At 35.6% G+C, this 19,288-nt stretch overlaps 2 protein-coding genes, 1 long non-coding RNA gene and 1 pseudogene across 3 annotated transcripts; 1 reads left to right on the top strand and 3 right to left on the bottom strand.

Annotated features, from left to right (window-relative positions):
- The first annotated feature begins 1,270 nt into the window (after nt 1-1,270).
- On the top strand, nt 1,271-1,630 carry LOC107060893 (ethylene-responsive transcription factor 10-like). The gene has a single exon (XM_015309424.1). It carries the CDS (start codon nt 1,271-1,273, stop codon nt 1,628-1,630), a length of 360 nt encoding a protein of 119 aa, XP_015164910.1.
- A 3,828-nt stretch (nt 1,631-5,458) lies between these two features.
- On the bottom strand, nt 5,459-6,111 carry LOC102597743 (histone H4-like; annotated as a pseudogene).
- Nucleotides 6,112-9,718: 3,607 nt separating this feature from the next.
- Nucleotides 9,719-13,416, bottom strand: LOC107060904 (uncharacterized). The gene is made up of 2 exons (XR_001473603.1): nt 10,824-13,416; nt 9,719-10,239 (listed from the first exon to the last, which is right to left on the bottom strand). It is a non-coding gene; the product is annotated as an uncharacterized lncRNA (long non-coding RNA).
- Nucleotides 13,417-13,620: 204 nt separating this feature from the next.
- On the bottom strand, nt 13,621-14,123 carry LOC102597419 (histone H4). The gene has a single exon (XM_006348950.2). The coding sequence runs from the start codon at nt 14,066-14,068 to the stop codon at nt 13,757-13,759; it is 312 nt and encodes a 103-aa protein (XP_006349012.1). The 5' UTR covers nt 14,069-14,123; the 3' UTR covers nt 13,621-13,756.
- Between the last annotated feature and the right edge of the window lie 5,165 nt (nt 14,124-19,288).

Below are 19,288 nucleotides of genomic sequence, written 5' to 3'. Positions count from 1 at the left end.
AGGGCTCCTCTAACCCTCAATTGGCCTTGGAGACAAATCTGGAAAACCAAAATTCCACTCAAGTGGCATGCTTCACTTGGCTGCTAGCAAAGGAGGCAGTACTAACACATGAGAATCTGAGGAAACGAAACAACATTCTGGTGACACATTGTTGTTTATGTGGGGAGGCAGAGACAGTTAGGCATTTGTTCTTACATTGCAAAATCACTGATCAATTGTGGAAGATTTTCATCAATCTCAGAGGCATTCAATGGACAATGCCTAGCAAGATTGTTGACACTCTCTCAAGTTGGGAGGAAGCAGGAATTGAGGCAAAGAACATAAGTTATTGGAGGACAATTCCAGCATGCATCTGGTGGACCATTTGGAGAGAAAGGAATGCTAGAAGCTTTGAGGATAGAAGCAGATCCCTACAAATGATCAAAACAGATTGTATTCTGTTATTATGTTTTTGGTGTACAAAGAGTTCCCCTGTAGATGCAGAAGCAATCCTAGAAGTATTAGAATCATATGCTAGGCTTGCTGTTTTTGTTCCTAGATTTTCATACGTTTTTGTAAGGGGCTTTCAGTACTACATAAGTACTGGTTTATAATACAAATCGTTACCTTCTCAAAAAAAAAAAGATCTCCACATAATACAAACAGAGCTGTAAAGAAATTCAATGGCTCTAGCAAAACCAGAGAGAAAAAGAAGGATTAACTTCTCAACCTTATCCTGGTCTTCCTGGTCTACTAACTGAATGTCAACTGAAACAAGTGGAGAATTACCCTGATGCTCCTCCTGGTTTTCTCAATTACCCTGATGTCCCTCCAGGTTTCCCAAATTACCCTACTGTTCCTCCTGGTTTCTGGAATTACCCTGCTGCTCCTCCTGATTTCCCGAATTATCCTGGTTTCCCGAATTACCCCGCTGCTCCTCCTGGTTTCATGAATTACCCTGCTGCTGCACTTGATTCAGTTGACATTCAGTTGGTAGACCAGGAAATTCAATGGCTCAAGCAAAGTAATGGGTTCTGTTATCAATTTAGAAGTTTTTAATAACAATGCATGCTTTGAAACTAATTTGCATGATTGGATAAAGAGATAAGAGACATTAAAGAGTACAAAGAGATTACCTGGTGTGCATACTTGTTAAACTGTCATTCACAAAGAATTGATTCAAATATCACTTAAATTTAGATGGTTTGAAAGACACCACATACTTACTAAATAGCCATTGTGAGACGACGATTCCCTCAGGTGAGATGCGTTATAAGGAGGTGTGAGGAAGATGCCACGGAGTAGGTACAAAGCTGATAATAAAGATCCCTTCCAGAGGAGACACTCTGTCTGGCTCAAGATTTCTGATGCATCAGAAAAAGCTGCTAGGGCTTACGATACAGCAGCGAGGAGGTATCACGGCCACAAAGCTGTAACAAAATTTCCTCAAGATAACCTCAGAGATTTTCTCGAGAAGTCTAGTTGTAAGAATGTCAATGATGATAATAATGATAATTCCAATCTTATGCTCCAAATTCAGACCAATGTTTTCAGGTCATCTTTCGAACGAGGCAGTGGTGGAGCTAACAACGACTGCAGTACTGTGCCTCTCAATCTTGAGATCACCCTTGCACTGTCCAAGAGCATGTGAAACCGTCATCGAATATTGAATGTATGACATTTCATAAGTCCCATTTTCTTTTAATTTCCTTTCAAATTCAAAAATATAAAAGGAAAAAAAAAAAGAGAGAGAGCTGGCCTCGTTTATTTCGAGAAATCTATGGATCGATTCTGATTCTTTCTTTTTCTCTTGATTCTTTCCGATCTTGATTCTTTCTAGATCGAGATGTATAGATCCTTGATTCTTTTCATATTGAGATGTATAGACCGTCAATTCTTTTCCAATCGAGATGTATAGATCCTTGATTCTTTTCCAATCGAGATGTCTAGATCCTCGATTCTTTTTTCATAGCGATGTATAGATTCTATTCATAGATCAACACAAAAATGTGAGACGTGTTTCTTTGCGTGATGAATCATCATTTTGTTGCTCTGAATATCCATAAAAATGTTAGAGCTCTTTTTTTAATTTCTTCTTTTGTTGTTGTTTTTTGCAATAAGCTTCTCGAAAAAATCTCTGGTTTTTGGATGTTATCTTGAGGAAAATTAGTTACCTCATGATGTGGCCACCTACCTCCTCACCGCCGATCGTAAGCCCTAGCAGCTTCTTCAGGTTATCAATAGTTTCAAGCCAAACACTTCTCCTCTGGGCGGGATCTCTGATCTCAGTTGTATACCTCCCCATGGCATCTTCCTCGCACCCCCTAAAATGCATCTCACCTGATGGAACCGTCGCCTTGTTGGTTTTCCTCTATATGATGAGAAGAATGAGTGCTAAAAAAGAAGAGAGAGTAGTTAATATAGATGTCTTTCAAGGGGATTTTCTTGATGGAATCGCCGCCTGTTGTTTTTCCTCTGCGGTATCTGATAAAGGGAAGAACCCTTTCTATGAACTATGAAGAGAAGAATGAATGAGCAAAAAAGGAAAAGGGAGAGTGGTTTATATAGACGCCTTTCAAGGGGGGTTTGTGAATGTCACGTGATATTTGAGTTGTTTAGGAAAACATCTACTAAATCCATTTAAAATTAGAAAAATAACTTCTCTAAGGAAAATAAAGAGTAGAAACTTACCATGGAGAGATGGTGTCCACAACCATGGATGGAGCTGGAAATCCAAGCGGCGCTCCAACTTCTCGTGATAGCGAGCTTGAGAAGAGTCTAGAACACTTCTTTGAACAATGCCTAGATTAGGAAACCTTTGATTCCTTGTATTGTTTTTGGGAATGGACCATTTGGGCCTGAATTGTAAGGAACTAGTTTCCTTTGCTTTTTAGTTAATAAAATAGGTCCAGATGTGGACCGAAAATGGTTTTATTAAAAAAAAAAACCATTAATACATTCCAAATTCAATATTTGTCGGATTATATATTCTACTGTATTAGAAGAGTGAGTTAGGATCTAGAATTAACATGGTTCCTTTATGAAATTAAAACTCATTATTGAGGGCATTTTGGACTCTCAACATCATTAGGTAAAAGAAGTGTCGTTTAGCCACAAACTAAACAGACACCGCACCATCTTGTTGTTTAGCCTCAAACTGAACAATCAACGCACAATCTTGCCTCTCTTTTCCACCTTTCCCCACAATGTTCTGATTTATTTTTCCTCTCTTTATCAAGTATTCAAGTTCCAGTGTTTGCTCTAACATTTGTTACATCGTTCACAACCATCATTTGATAATCCATTATTAAAAGAATTTAATGAGAGTTTGTATTTGTCGAAACACGAAGTGGTGTTGAAACTACTCATATACAATTACATATAGTGATCACAAAGCTTAAAATCACTAAGATGGAGCAACTAAAACCATAAAAGTTCCTATTTACAGGGCTGAGTTGAGTGATCATCTGAAATATCAAACCATAAAAGTCTATGGTTACATAATTTCCAAATAAAAACACGAATAATACGGGTACAACAGCTAACAGACAGAACTTTGTAGCATTCCACCGAACAAAATATGTCATATGAGAGGAAAAGGTGATTTGAACAATCACAACAGAAGTTCATTTGAATTTCAGTAAGATCAAATTGAACTTTAACCAACAAAACAACTAAACAAGACCTCTAACTTGCACAACTACATCAACTAGCATTAAGGGTAACAAAAATTATTATGATTTGTAATAATTTTTATTTAGTTTCTCACTATGCAATTTTTTAAAAAAAAAAATTGAAAATTGTATATCTGGATTCCTATCGAATATTAATTAGTTTGAACCTCATATTTAAAAACCAAGAGGAAAAAATTAAAATAGAGGGAGTATCTTTTTTAGTGTTCACTAATGAATGATATCACCGTGACCAAAACAAATAACCAGAAATTCAAGAGAAAGTAATGTAAGTCCGACGTGAGCAATATACCTTTGATGTCAAGCACACATCAATATTAGGGGTGTCATAACAAGTATTAAATAAAAATAAATTCTATATTATGTTTATATAAAACAGATCAAGAAAAAATATATCATTTAAAAAATATTTTTACACGATTCCTCATAAGTTAATTTCAACTTTTAGACGGACAGGATAGAGTGAGTTATGATTGTATGGGCTAATTGTGGAGAAACTTCTACGGCTCGCCTCCATCTCAGAAAGTATTCAGTTCGATATTCAGCTAACCCAAAGAATTTGGAAGTGTTAAATAAAGAATTTCAATACCATTATACACCAGCAAGGGTAACCTCTCCTCTTTTATTTCTTCTGTTACTCTTTCAGTATACACATATAAATTGCAGATTGTGATCACAAAGTTGAAATCACCAAGATAGAGCAACAAAAACCACAAAATTCCTACTTTACATGTTTACAGGGTAGGGTTGAGTTTGTATACTTACCAACAAGGAAAACATTTACTCATATGTCATGCTGCAGGATTAGAGCAACCATAAATAGCCGAGCTCCAGCTGGTGTACCAGTCATACCAGTTCCACCAGAACTCTTTAGGAGAATCAGCAAGCTAAACTCAAGTCTAAAATCCTCAAAAGCGCACCCTAACAAGAACACTGTTTACAAGGAAACTTGGGTTAAATTTCAGAAACAACAAATCCAAGTAAAAAGTCCAGGTCTATATAATTTCCAAATCAAAACTCAAATAATACAGCTACAACTGTAGATAGAAGAACTTTGTAGCATTTCCACAAGAACAAAATATGTCAATATGAGAGAAAAGGATGTTTTGAACATTCACTGCAGAAGTTCAGCTGAAGTTCTACTGAGGTAGACTAAATTTCAACAAGATCAAATTGAAGTTTAACCAACAAAACAACTGAACAAGATCTCTAACTTGCGCAACTACATCAACTGACATGAAGGGTAATTATAATAAATCCCTTAAATGAATCAAAAAAGAGCAGCAAGTAACATAACAACAATAAGTGCATAAACATCAACAGTATGTATGAGCTTAGAAGGACAAACCAAAATCACCTTTAAGCAGACAGGCAAAGTAAAAACGACAAGCTTGAGATATTTACCTCCAAGAACTTTAAACATGTGCAGCAGAACAATATAACAACAACATACCCTCAGGTCAAAAAGTGTAGATATTCAAGAAAAAGATTGCAGCAAAACAAGAAACGCGCAGCAGAACTGTAATAACAGAAAAGAGATCCTCGATACAAACAGAGCTGCAAATAAAAATCCAACGGCTCTAGCAAAATCAAAGAGAAGAAAAAATCATTAACTTTTCAACCACAAGGAGCTGGTTCTGCTACCAGCTTGACTTTTAATTCATAGAGAATTGATTCAACCATCAATAGTTTGAAAAGCAACACATTTAACAACAAGCAAAACTTGCAAAAATGAGGCACCCAAAACATAGTAGGTGCAATATAAATCAAGAAGAGAACAATTGCAATTACTAGAACATGATCTCCTTCCATTAATTGTGTTACAAGGAATTACAATATCGAGACCATACAAACAGAATCAAAAAGTAACCCCAACTTAACTAAAACACCAAATCTACAACCACTAGCCAACACCCTAACCTCCAATCCGTAAAGGGTCCTTCCCTGCCTCTTAAGAGGATAGAAAATATCCATAGCCATCAGAGTCTTTCTCCTAGCATGCTCTGTGTATGTAACAGCATCACAAATCACATTTTCAAGAAAGATCTTAAGCACTCCACGAGTTTCCTCATAAATCAATCCAGAAATACGCTTCACACCACCTCTACGAGCAAGCCTACAAATACCTGGCTAGGTAATACGCTGGATGTTATCTCTTAGAACCTTCCTTTGCCTCTTGGCTCCTCCTTTGCCTAATCCCTTGCCTCCCTTACCACAGCCTGACATTTTTCAATAATTTTTAGGGTTTTGAAATTGAATTTGGAAGATTGAAAGAGAAGATATTTGTTGGATTATATATTCTACTATATTAGAAGAGTGAGTGAGGATATAGAATCAACATGATTGTTTTATGAAATTAAAACCCCAATATTGAGGGCATTTTGGACTCTCAACAACATTAGGCAAAAGATGTTCATTTACACCTCATTTGTTATCAGATCTGAATATGTATGCAAATCTGAATAATTAAGATGTTATTTGAAAATTTGAACACTGAATGATTAAGACTTTGTTTTTCAACATCTAAGTGCACATAATTTATTTATATGTACATAAAAATAAAAATACAATTCAAATAAAAATTTAATAAATATTAAAAAAAAATCATAATTTGATTTATTTTTTTTTAAAATAGTTATGCTTGCTAGTGATGGTGAAGATAGTTTTTAGTGGTGGTGGTGATGATAATAGTTATTGTTAATGGCTAGTAATGATGGTGGTGATAGTTATGACGGTAGAGGTAGTTGGTGTTGTAGTGACTGTCATAATGGTGGTAATTGGTAGTGGTGTTTGATGGTTGCAACGGTGAAGTTGGTTGATGTTAATAATTGGTGGTGTTGATGGTGGTGATTGAAGAATGTGTGGAGGTTGATAACGTGCTTGTGGTAGTTGGCGGTGGTGCTAGTTATGATGATAGAGGTTATTGACCACAATGGTGGTAGTGGCTGATGCTAGTGGTAGAGGTGGTGGTGGTGGTGGCGGCTGATACTAATGCAAATATCTCATTATGAGAGAAAAAGATGTTTGAACAATCACTGCAGAAGTTCAGCTGAAGTAAACTGAATTTCAACAAGATCAAATTGAAGTTTAACCAACAAAACAACTGAACAAGATCTCTAACTTGTGCAACTACATCAACTGACATGAAGGGTAACAACAATAAATTCCTTGAATAAATCAAAGAAGAGCAGCAAGTAACAGAACAACAAAAACATAGTGTGAATATCCCGAGCTGCAAGACTAGTGAGAGTTTAAACAATTATTTGACTACAATTATAGTTATGCATAATGCTGGGAACTAAAAAGGCCAAATCAAGACGTGCAAATTGCAATTATTTCTTCTCATATGAAATACACCAATAAATTTACTCTTATCTTAAGTTTTAACCAATAAGAAGACATGCAAGGAAAACAGAAGCTTGAGATATTTACCTTTAAGAACTCAAACATGTGCAGCAGAAGTGTACAACAACATACACTTGCCCCTACCTTCGGGGTAGAGAAACAATTTCTGATAGACCCTAAGCTCAAAAACTGAGGTTAGCTGAGCCTTTTATCGATACACTGATCAACAAGATCTCTAACTTGCACAAATACATCAACTGGCATTAAGGTTAACGAAAATAAATTCCTTGAACCCATCAAAGCAGAGCAGCAAGTTACTGAACAATAAAGACTTGTGTGAATATCCCAAGTAGCGAGACTAATGGCTGTCTAATCAATTATTTGACTGTAATTATAACTATACATAACAACACTGGGAACTAAAAAGGCTGAAACAAGAGATGCAAATTGCATTTATTTCTTCTCATACGAAATGCACCAACAAATTTAACCCTAAGTTTTAAACCAATACGTAAACAGGCAAAGAAAATAACAAGCTTGAGATATTTACCTCTCAAAAATCAGAAATGTGCAGCGAAACTATAATAACAGAAAATAGATCCCCACATATAAGAAACAGAGCTGTAGAGAAAGCCAATGGCTCTAGCGAAATCAAAGAGAATTATGTGGAAAGCCGTATTAGATGGAAGTCGTATGCACGGCTTGGGGGGAGATTTTTCATATCAGTACAAATTCTTGTCAGACTTTTGAGGGACATCGAAAACTTAGAACTACATCGATACACAGCATTTTCCTTCTTCATAACTATCTCGAGAGAAGCCATCGGCTTGGGATGATGGTGTTGGTTCTTCTCTTCTATTTCCCTCTCGGGAGCTTCCTTTCGGAGTCTACATGCTTCCTTATTCGCGAGAATTTCCTCCCTTCGGTGTTGTCTCTTCACTAAGCACTCTTCTTGTCGTTTCAACCAATTGAATTTAGATGGTTTGAAAAGAAACACATACTTATTGAGTAGAAATTCATTGTCAATAGGTTTATAAATTATAAACATCAACAGAATGCATAAGCTTTGAAGAACAAACCGAACTTACCCTAAGCAGAAGGGCAAAGAAAAACACAAGCTTGAGATATTTACATCCAAGAACTCAAACATGTGCAGCAGAACTATACAACAACAACACCAACATACCCTCAGCTCAAAAAGTGAAGTTATTCATGAAAAAATTGCAGCAAACCAAGAAACATGGAGCAGAACTGTAATAACAGAAAAGAGATTTCCACATAATACAAACAGAGCTGTAAAGATTTTCAATGGCTCTAGTAAAATCAGAGGAAAAAAAAGCATCAACTTCTCAACCTTATCCTGGTCTACCGACTGAATGTCAACTGAAACATGTTGAGCCGCAGGGTAATTTTGGAAACCAAGAGGAGCAACAGGGTAATTCGGGAAACCAGGAGGAACATCAGGGTAATTCGGGAAACCAGGAAGAGCGGCAGGGTAATTCGGGAAACCAGGAGGAACAGTAGGGTAATTTGGGAAACCAGGAGGAAAATCAGGGTAAGTTTGAAAACCAGGAGCATCATCAGGACTTACCCTGATTTTCCTCCTGGTTTCCCGAATTACCCTGCTGCTCTTCCTGGTTTCCCGAATTACCCTGATGTTCCTCCTGGTTTCCTGAATTACCCTGCTGCTCCTCCTGGTTTCCAAAATTACCCTGCTGCTCCACATGTTTCCGTTGACATTCAGTCGGTAGACCAGGAAATTCAATGGTTCTAGCAAAGTCGGGGGCTCTGTTATCAATTTAGATGTTTTTTATAACAACACATACTTTGAAACTGATTTGCAGTTGGAAAATAAGATAAGAGACATTAAAGAGTACAAAGAGATTACCTGGTCAATGCATACTTGCTAAACTGTCATTCACAAAGAATTGATTCAAATATCACTTGAATTTAGATGGTTTGAAAGGCACCACAAACTTACTGAATTGCCATTGACAGACGACAATGCCCTCAGGTGAGATGCGTTATAAGGAGATATGAGGAAGATGCCACGGAGGAGGTACAAAGCTGATATCAAAGATCCCGTCCAGAGGAGAAGTGTCTGGCTCAATACTTTTGATGCATCAGAAAAAGCTGCTAGGGCTTACGATACAGCGGCGAGGAGATATCACAGCCACAAAGCTGTAACTAAATTTCCGCAGGATAACCTCAGAGATTTTCACGAGAAGTCTAGTCGTTAGAATGCCGGTGATGATAATAATGATAATTCCAATCATATGCTCCCAATTCAGACCAATGCTTTCAAGTCATCTTTCGAACAAAGCTGCGGTGGCGCTAACAACGGTTGCAGTATTGTGCCTCTCAATCTTGAGATCACCCTTGCACTGTCAAAGAGCATGTGAAATCATCATCGATATTGAATGTACGACATTTCGTCAGTCCCTTTCCTCTTAATTTCCTTTGAAATTAAAAAAATATAAAAGGAAAAAAAACAATAAGAGAGAACCGGCTTCGTTTATTTCAAGAAATCTATGGATCAATTTTGATTCTTTCTTTTTCTCTTGATTCTTTCCGATCTTAATTCTCTTTTGATCGAGATGTATAGATCCTTGATTCTTTTCAGATCAAGATGTATAGACCCTCAATTATTTTCCGATCGAGATGTATAGATCCTTGGTTCTTTTCCGATTGAGATGTATACCTTGATAGCGATGTATAGATTCTATTCATAGATCAACACGAAAATGTGAGTTGATGTTTGGTTGCACTGAATCATCATTTTAATCCTCTGAATATCCATAAGAATGTTGGAGCTCTCTTCTTTTGTTGTTTGTTGTTTGCAAATAAGCTTCTCAAGAAATCTCTGGTGTTTTGGAGGTTATCTCGAGGAATGTGACCACGGTACCTCCTCGCCGCCAATTGTAAGCCCTAGCAACTTCTTTGGGTATATCAAAAGCTCCAAGCGTAAGCCAGGATCTCTCTTATCTCAGTTGTGTACCTCCCCCATGGGATCTTCCTCACATCCCCTAAAATGCATCTCACCTGATGGAACCATCGCCTTAATAGTTTTCCTCCTGCGTCATTTGAAAAAAATAGAAGAAATTTTTTATATGATGAGAAGAACAAGTGAGCTAAAAAAGACGAGGGAGAGCGGTTGATATAGACGTCTCTCAAGGGGATTTTCTTGATGAAACTGCCACCTGTTATTTATCCTCTGCGTTATCTGAAAAACAAAAGTAACTTTTTCTATGAAGAAAAGAATGAGTGAGCAAAAAAAGAAAAGGGAGAGTGGTTTATATAGACAGCTTTCAAGGGGGGTTTGTGAATGTTACACGATATTTGAGTTGTTTATGAAAATATCTACTAAATTATTTTAAAATTAGAAATATGACTTCTCTAAGGAAAATAAATTTCATTAATACATTCCAAATTCAATATTTATTGGATTATATATTTTGCTATATTAGAAGAGCGAGTGAGGATCTAGAATCAACATGATTGTTTATTGAAACTAAATTCAATATTGAGGAATTTTGGACTCTCAACAACATTAGGTAAAAGACATGTCATTTAGGCCTCATTTGTTTTCATTAAGATTTAATCGTCTGAATCTGAATGCACAGTAAAATGATTAAAGATAACATGACTTGAAATCACAAGGAAACAAAGAGAAATAAAGAATTTCAATACCATTATCCACCAACTAGGGACATTCATAGCCCTATCTACACGTTTGCACTCACAACAAGCAAGGACACACTTTTATCAAAAAAAAAAACAAGCAAGGACACTATAATGGAATCCTACCTGTTGTTCAAGTTGAGCAAACCTTACTATGCTAAGTGCATTGAAGTCCAAAGAAGATATCTTCTTGCAACTCTAATCCCTCTAGTCCAAGTTTCTCAAGATTTAATGAACCTCCTGTCATCCTTGCAATAACACATTGAAGTTGTACAATATTATCCCAATAAGAGGATTGTGCTATGGGAGAATGGTCAAGAGGTTGAATAATTTTAAAAGGCAAATGCAGCATCGATCCGACCCAACAATGCCTTGCGTCAGAAATAATTGTTGAGGCACATGCATCATGACTAGGTATTAGGAAAATAATCTTCCATGTTTCAGTGGGAAGGAAACCCTTGCCCATCCAAACTGAAAAATAGAAAAAGCCTTGTGCATCATTCCGACTTCTCCTCAAACACCTCTTTTTAAGATCATAGCTTATTAATCATGTATCAATGAACAAGTTATAATAATTATTAAAGCTTCTCGGCCACATAACAGGATAATTCAATAGAATCATAATGAAGCAAGCTTGGTAGGAGATAAGCAAATACCAAAGGGACAGAAATGACTCAATGTCCTATAAGTAAACATGATACAAATTGGCTACAATCATGAATTGCAAAAGACATTAGAATTTTTATGATTCTGTCAGCATATATTATTTCTACACATTAATAGAACACAAAACTCTAATCAGCTTGTGTGGTGAAATCTTTACAGATTTCTGTCCTCACTTAATCAAATTGTCTGTCATGAGACAAGTGCAAAACCATACCGAAACTAGATCAACCAGAGCCAAAGAGTAAATTAACAAGCTTGATATCCAAGTAGAAACAGAAAGTGGTGTTGAAACTACTCATAGACAATTGATCACCAAGATAGAGCTCAAATAAAACTTTAAAAGTTCCGATATTCCATGTTTACAGGGTTGAGTTTGTCAACTTACCAACAAGGAAAAGCTTTACTGTGTACATCAAGCTGCAGGATTAGAGCAACCACTAATAGTTGAGCTCCAGCTGGTGTACCAGTCATACCAGTTCAACCAGAACTCTTTAGGAGAACCACCGAGTTAAACTCAAGTCTAAAATCCTCAAAAGAGCATCCTAACAGGAAAGTTGTTCACAAGGAAAACTTGGATTAAATTTCAAAAACAACAAATCCAAGTAAAATTCCAAGGCCATATAATTTCCAATTCAAAACACAGAATAATACAGCTACAACTGTAGATAGAAGAACTTTGTAGCATTCCACGAGAAAAAAGTATGTCAATGAGAGAGAAAAAGATGTTTTGCACAATCACTCAGATGTTCAGCTAAAGTAAACTGAATTTCAACTAGATCAAATTAAAGTTTAATCAACAGAAAAACTGAACAAGAACTCTAACTTGCACAATTACATCAACTGACATTAAGGGTAACAACGATAAATTACCTCGAATAAATCAAAGGAGAGTAGCAAGTAACTGAACAAAAACATAGTGTGAATATCCCAAGCTGCAAGACTAGCGAGAGTTTAAGCAATTATTTGACTGCACTTATATTTATGCATAATGTTGGGAACAAAAAAGGACAAATCAAAAGGTGCAATTTACAATTATTTCTTTATTTCATATGAAATAAACCAATAAATCTAATCTTATAATAAGTTTTAATCAATAAGAAGACAGGCAAGGAAAAACAAAAGCTTGAGATATTTACCTTTAAGAACTCAAACATGTGCAGCAGCACTATACAACAACATACACTAGGAGGTAGAGAAACTATTTCGGATAGACCTTCGGCTCAAAAAATGAGGTTAGCTGAGCCTGTTATAGATACACTTATCAACAAGATCTCTAAGTTGCACAACTCTACATCAACTGGCATTAGGGATAACAAAAATAAATTCCTTGAATGCATCAAAGCAAACAGCAAGTAACTGAACAATAAAGACAGTGTGAATATCCGAGTTGCAAGACTAATGACAGTTTAATCAATTATCTGACCGCAATTTCATTACAAATAACAATACTGGGAACTAAAAAGACTGAAACAAGAGGTGCAAATTGCAATAATTTCTTCTCATATGAAATACACCAACAAATTAAATCTTAAGTTTCAAACCAATAAACAGACAGACAAAGAAAAAAACAAACTTGAGATATTTACCTCTCAGAAATCATAAATATATTCACCTCTCAGAAATCAGGAATGTGCAGTAAAACTAAAATTTCAGAAAAGTAAGAAACGGAGCTGTAGATAAGCTGGTTCTGTTATCAACTAAACTTGAAAGCTTTCAAGAGCAATGCATACTACCTGAAATGTTTTCAATCAAAAAGAAATGATCAAATCATCAATTGAATTTAGATGGTTTCAAAAGCAACACAATACTTATACAGTAGTCATTATAAAAATCAACGGAATGTACAAACCAAACTTACTTCTAAACAGACAGGCAATGAAAAACACAAGCTTTGAGATAATTACCTCCTAGAACTCAAATATGTGCAGCAGAACTATACCAGAACGATATACCTCTGCTCAAAAAATGAGTTATTCAGGAAAATATTGCATAGCAAAACAAGATGCAAACTGTAATCACAGAAAAGAGATTCCCAAACAACACAATCAGAGCTGAAACAAAATCAAAGAAGGAAAAAGCATAAGTTTTTAATAGCAACATATACTTTGCTGAATAGATTCAATCATCAACTAAATTGAGATTGTTTGAAAAGCAACACATATTTAAGAACAAACCAAACCTGAAAAAATGAGGGCACCCAACAATTATTGAGATAAACATAAAAGTGTAATATAAATCAAGAAGAGAACAAATGCAATTATTACTCGAAATACGATCCCCTTCCATTAATTGTTTGTGTAACAAGGAATTACAATATCGAGATCATACAAACAAACAAAAAAACGTAACCCAACTTCACTAAAAAACCAAATCTACAACCACTAACCAACACCCTAACCTCCAAATCCGTAAAGGGTCCTTCCCTGCCTCTTAAGAGCATAAACAACATCCATAGCCGTCACAGTCTTTCTCCTAGCATGCTCAGTGTATGTAACAGCATCACGAATCACATTTTCAAGAAAGATCTTCAGAACTCCACGAGTTTCCTCATAAATCAATCCAGAAATACGCTTCACACCACCTCTACGAGCAAGCCTACGAATAGCTGGCTTGGTAATACCCTGAATGTTATCTCTTAACACCTTCCTGTGCCTCTTAGCTCCTCCTTTGCCTAATCCCTTACCTCCCTTACCACGGCCCGACATTTTTCAGGGTTTTGAAATTGAATTTGGAAGATTGAAAGAGATGATATGCTGTGAATTTAAAGAAGATGATCAGTTTTCGGTATTTATAGCTGCTGATTTTGTGGATCGGCGTTTGTGTTAAATCGTGATCGTTGGTTTTGGGGGCTTTGGATTGAAGATCGACGGATATGAGTATCGGTCCGCGTGGGAGGACGATATTAAAAGTGAATCGTTGATTAGAAAGAGATCAACGGTTGAGAATGCTTTATTGTGTATTGACGCGGATTGTGCTTTTTAAGTGACTTTTAGCGGAAAATGAAAATGTGATTTGTGAAAGTTCCAAATTATTAGGCGCCTAAAAAATTGGGGATTAGTTATTACTGTACTATATAGCCAGAAAATTTGTGGATTGATTTAAAATACTTAAAATCTCTTTTAATTAATATTTTCTTAAGAGGCATGTTCTAGAGAAATACATAATTTGAGTTGGAAAGAATAATTAGTTATTAGTGCTCCATAAACGTAATTGTCATAAATATGGACTTAGCATGTTGGGTTGGCTCATCCTAACCTGTGATTTTGATACAGTTGAGCTAAGATTTTTTTAGTTCATTTAAGATTAGGGCTTTTTAGCCCCGCCCAGATAAGCTCGATTTCTTGTACAGTGTGAGCAATTTAGATTAGACCGGTTTGTGGGCCAAATAAAAAAAATTAAAAGTATAATTCTAAAAATAAGTAAATAATAAGAGAAACATAAACGCAAAGAATATATATATATATATCAAGTTAATATTTATATTTATTGATAATATTTATATTTAACTAATTGTATTGTTACTCATTAACTAATTAATTTGCTTATTAATATCTCCAGAAAAGTATTGAAAACACTTATGAACTCGGCGTATTCATCCCCAAACTATTGACAATCTTAAAACACACTCTTTTACTTTACTAATTGAACTGAAAATACACCCTCGATTTGCCACATGACATAGCAAGTCATCTCAAACTCTTATAAGATCGTGAAACTCTTAATAAAAAGTTGAGAGAAGTTTGAAACACCCCTAACATGACGAGAATTTAGAGATGTGTTTCACTCATGTGGTAAGATTAGGGGTGTATTTAAGTTCAATTAGTCAAGTAGATGATTGTTTTTAAGACTGTCAATAGTTTAGAGATGAAATTAATAATTCGCGCAAAATGTAGGGGTGTTTTTTATACTTCTCTCTAATATCTCTTTGGTTTGAGAGGTATCATGCTAAAAATTATTTTTAGTTGAGAAAAGACATAAATTACCTCCTAAACTGGTGCCGAAAAGTCAGTTAGATGCTCAAACTATTGTGACGACCTATTACACACCTAATTTTGTTCAAAGTGATATTAATACCCCCTTCCGAAGACAAACTCAATTGTGTGTAAAAAAAAGTGTTGTACACGCGTTTTCATACATAAATAATATTTATTTTAATTTTTAAAAACATTTATCTCTTGATATTTTCTTAAACTTTTGCAAAAGAACAAAGATTTGGGCATCTTCCTCCATCTCACCATACATTTCTCTTTTAAAATCTATTTCTTCTTCTTCTCCATTGTTCATAAATTGAAGGAAAAAATAAGAATTTGAAGAGAAAATAAGAGTCAATAAGTTAATTATGAAGTTAAGATATGTTGGCGGCGGTGATAGGCGATAGGCAACATCATTGTTGCTGGTGGAACAAATAAAAAATTTAGATCTGTAAAATTCTTTTAAAATGTTGATAACTAGTATGTAAATCAAGCATTTCATTAGTATTCTTTGTGTGTAATGATTAATCAAATATGCTATTGATGATTTGAGACATAAAAATGACATTGTGGTGGTTGTAGGTAGTACTCCGACGAGAATAGAGAAGACAAAGATGGAGAAATTATTTTCTTCTATGAACTTTTGATAAATTTAGTCAATATAATCATGAATTTTATGCATAAACGTTATAAGATTTTCAATAGGAGAATAGTCAAATCCAAGCTTGAACCAAATGATGACCATCTTAAAAACCGGACCCTACACTTGGGAAAAATATAGGAAAAATATGGGTTAGTACAGAAATGCACTAAGTATGATAGACATGCATAAAAACCTTGAAAATATGCCAAAAGGGACATTTTAATTGAATGCATGCAATTTACTAAGTTAAAACATCATTTTGAAGATAATGGAGAAACATAAGTCATAAGCATGTTCATTACATAGATCATCATATCATTGGAGAGACATACCATAAGTACACTCAAAGCTTACTTGTGCAATGCATGAATAAGATCTCATAATCCCACCCATGCTAAGTAAATCTTCTTGAGTAGCCATAGTTCATAATTCATATTCTTGTTCATACTATCATAGTGGGGATAAGCCTTAACCGACATAGACCATGTGAACTTAACATGGAATTCGGTGTCTACCCCACATCGAAAAGGGGTCGCCTACTTGCCTAAGGTAGAACCATATTCTTAGCTTAGGTGGATCCACTACCTAAAGACCTATGAAGGCACATAGTTTATGGGATAAGGGGATTGCTACTAGAAACCCGACCTCTACTATGGTGAGGGCTTCCATCCCAAGAGATTGCTCCTAGAAACTCGGCCTCTACTATCGTGAGGGCTTTCATCTCATAGCAATATTCACTCGGTGCTAAGCATTAATTCCCACAGAGTTCATATTAAGTCTTGACTTAAGTTCATACTCATGGAAGAATGTCTTGACACTCAAACCAACATAATTCATAAGATAGTTCCTAGATTCAATAGGTGAGAATAGCCTTTCAACCTTAGAACCATCATATTGTGAGAAAACATTTCACATCATATCATATTCATACATAGGTGTGTGAATGAGAATAACCTTTCGACAACACACAACAAGATCATAGTCATAATCACTTTACTATCAAAGTGTTCATAAAGCATATACATAAATCTCATAATCATGCATAATTCTCATACTTTGCCTTTCATGAACCATAGATCATATTTCATCAACACATCTAGAATTACTACATTAGACATGTATATAATCATAATTCAAATAGTTCAATTACTACACACATAATTCTCATATATTTTACTTGCATCAATCAATATCCACACTTTAGAATTTTTGGCGAAGAGTTGGTTTTGTTTTGGAATTTGGAAATAATAAGGAAGATGACTTAATTTAGGGGTCTAAAATACTTATATAGTTAGTCTAATTTAGAGTAAAACGACGTCACTTAGTATTAATTAAAACCGAAAAATCCCAAAGTGCCCCTAACTAATTCCCCAAAATCGTCTACCGATGGCCACCCACGACCCCTCACAGACGGACCGTGGTTGGACCCACGGTCCGTGCTGGTGAAGCATGGGTTGGGTTCTGTGGCTTGGTTTTCAGGGCCTGACCTACTACCCCTCCACCCACGAGCGTGGGTGGACCCACGGGGGGTGAGTCCCCATCGTGGGTCACTGCCCAGTCAGCCTCCTTAAGGTCCTCCTCAAGGACCCATGGTTGGTCCTTGGGGTTTGAACCTCGACATTTTAACACGAAAACATTTATTTTAAAGTGCAGTGAGGTACATTCAAGACTCTAACCCTAACGTCAAGCTCTAGTTTAGCCTACTAGTTTCTGGGGTGTTACAATTTTGTTTTGGAAATTCCGGATCACAAAAAATCCATGGACAATAATACACGAAAATTGGGAAAAACTGGGTTTACCTACTTTGGGGCTCGTTTGAACTTGAAAATGCGCTCGTTTGACCCTCGGGACGAACTGGGTCCATTGCTAAGGTCTTAATGGATGTCCATGAAAAATTTTGGCCATTTTGTTTCGGGAATTTTGGATCACAAAAAATCCATGGACTATACATAAAAATCAGCAAAATTTGGGTTTACCTGCATTGGGGCTCGTTTGAACTTGAAAATGCGCCTGTTTTCCCCTCGGGATGAACTGGTCCATTGCTAAGGTCTTAACGGACGTCCATGAAATTTTTTGGCCATTTTGTTTCGGGAATTCCAGATCACAAAAACTTCATAGACTATAGCACACGAAAATCAGCAAAATCTGGGTTTACCTACTTTGAGACTCGTTTGGACTTGAAAAAATGTGCTCGTTTGCCCCTCGGGATGAGCTAAGTCAATTGCTAAGGTCTTTACGGACATCCATGAAAAATTTCGGCCATTTTTTTTGGGAATTCCGGATCACAAAAAATCAATGGACTATAGCACATAAAAATCGGCAAAATCTGGGTTTACCTGCTTTGGGGATTGTTTGAACTTGAAAATGCGTCTGTTTGCCCCTCGGGACGAACTAGTCCATTGGTAAGGTCTTAACGGACATCCATGAAAATTTTCGGCCATTTTGTTTCGGGAATTTTGGATCACAAAAAATTCATGAACTATGCACCCAAAAATCGGCAAAATCTTGGTTTACCTACTTTGGGGCTCGCTTGAACTTGAAAATGCGTCTGTTAACCCCTTGGGAAGAACTAGGTCCATTGCTAAGGTCTTAACGGACGTCCATAAAAAATTTTGGCCATTTTGTTTCGGGAATTTCGGATCACAAAAAATCCATGGACTAGAAACATGAAAATTGGTAAAATCTGGATTTACCTAATTTGGGGATCGTTTGTGTTGACACCCAATTTTGGCTCTCCACATTTAACTATAGTAATAATTATAATAATAATAATAAAATATATATGTTATGAAATTTTTCATAGGAATACAAAAAATTTTAATTATTTATTTGACTTGATAAATTTATTTCTTAAATGTTATTTCTTATAAAAATTAAATATATTATATTACTACTTACTTTCTCATTTTTAAATAAATGTTGTTCTTCTTAAGAATTGAATCTATTTTGGTTCAAATATAATTCCTTTGTCGCAATAGATATTTTACGTACATTTATTAAAATTAGAAAGCTTAGTTAATTGATGATTTACTAATTTATGTTAATTTAATTTTAAGAGTGATTAATTTTATCAAATAAGCTAATCTTGCAAAATAATTATCACTTATGGCTATTTAATAAAGAAAGTAGTTATAATTTAAATGAATTTAATTTGAGCAAATTTGGCAACCCAAGTCTTATTAAACCGGCCAATCCGTGTATGCCACGTAGGCGAGCACATGGATTGTGCTTCTTTAGATTCGATCTCAGCCTTACAATCTAATCTAACGGCCTCAATTAATTCATCCTTTTACTATTATATATATATATAT

The sequence above is a fragment of the Solanum tuberosum genome, unplaced genomic scaffold (genome assembly GCF_000226075.1).
Source record: "Solanum tuberosum cultivar DM 1-3 516 R44 unplaced genomic scaffold, SolTub_3.0 scf00101, whole genome shotgun sequence".
NCBI lineage: Eukaryota > Viridiplantae > Streptophyta > Magnoliopsida > Solanales > Solanaceae > Solanum > Solanum tuberosum.
The sequence above is the reverse complement of the archived record's forward strand: the minus strand, read 5'-3'. Positions and strand labels throughout refer to the sequence as shown.

Excerpts from the sequence above, each read along its gene's own strand:
- LOC107060893 (XM_015309424.1), top strand. The coding sequence starts at position 1,271 with ATGCCACGGAGTAGGTACAAAGCTGATAATAAAGATCCCTTCCAGAGG.
- LOC102597419 (XM_006348950.2), bottom strand. The coding sequence starts at position 14,068 with ATGTCGGGCCGTGGTAAGGGAGGTAAGGGATTAGGCAAAGGAGGAGCT.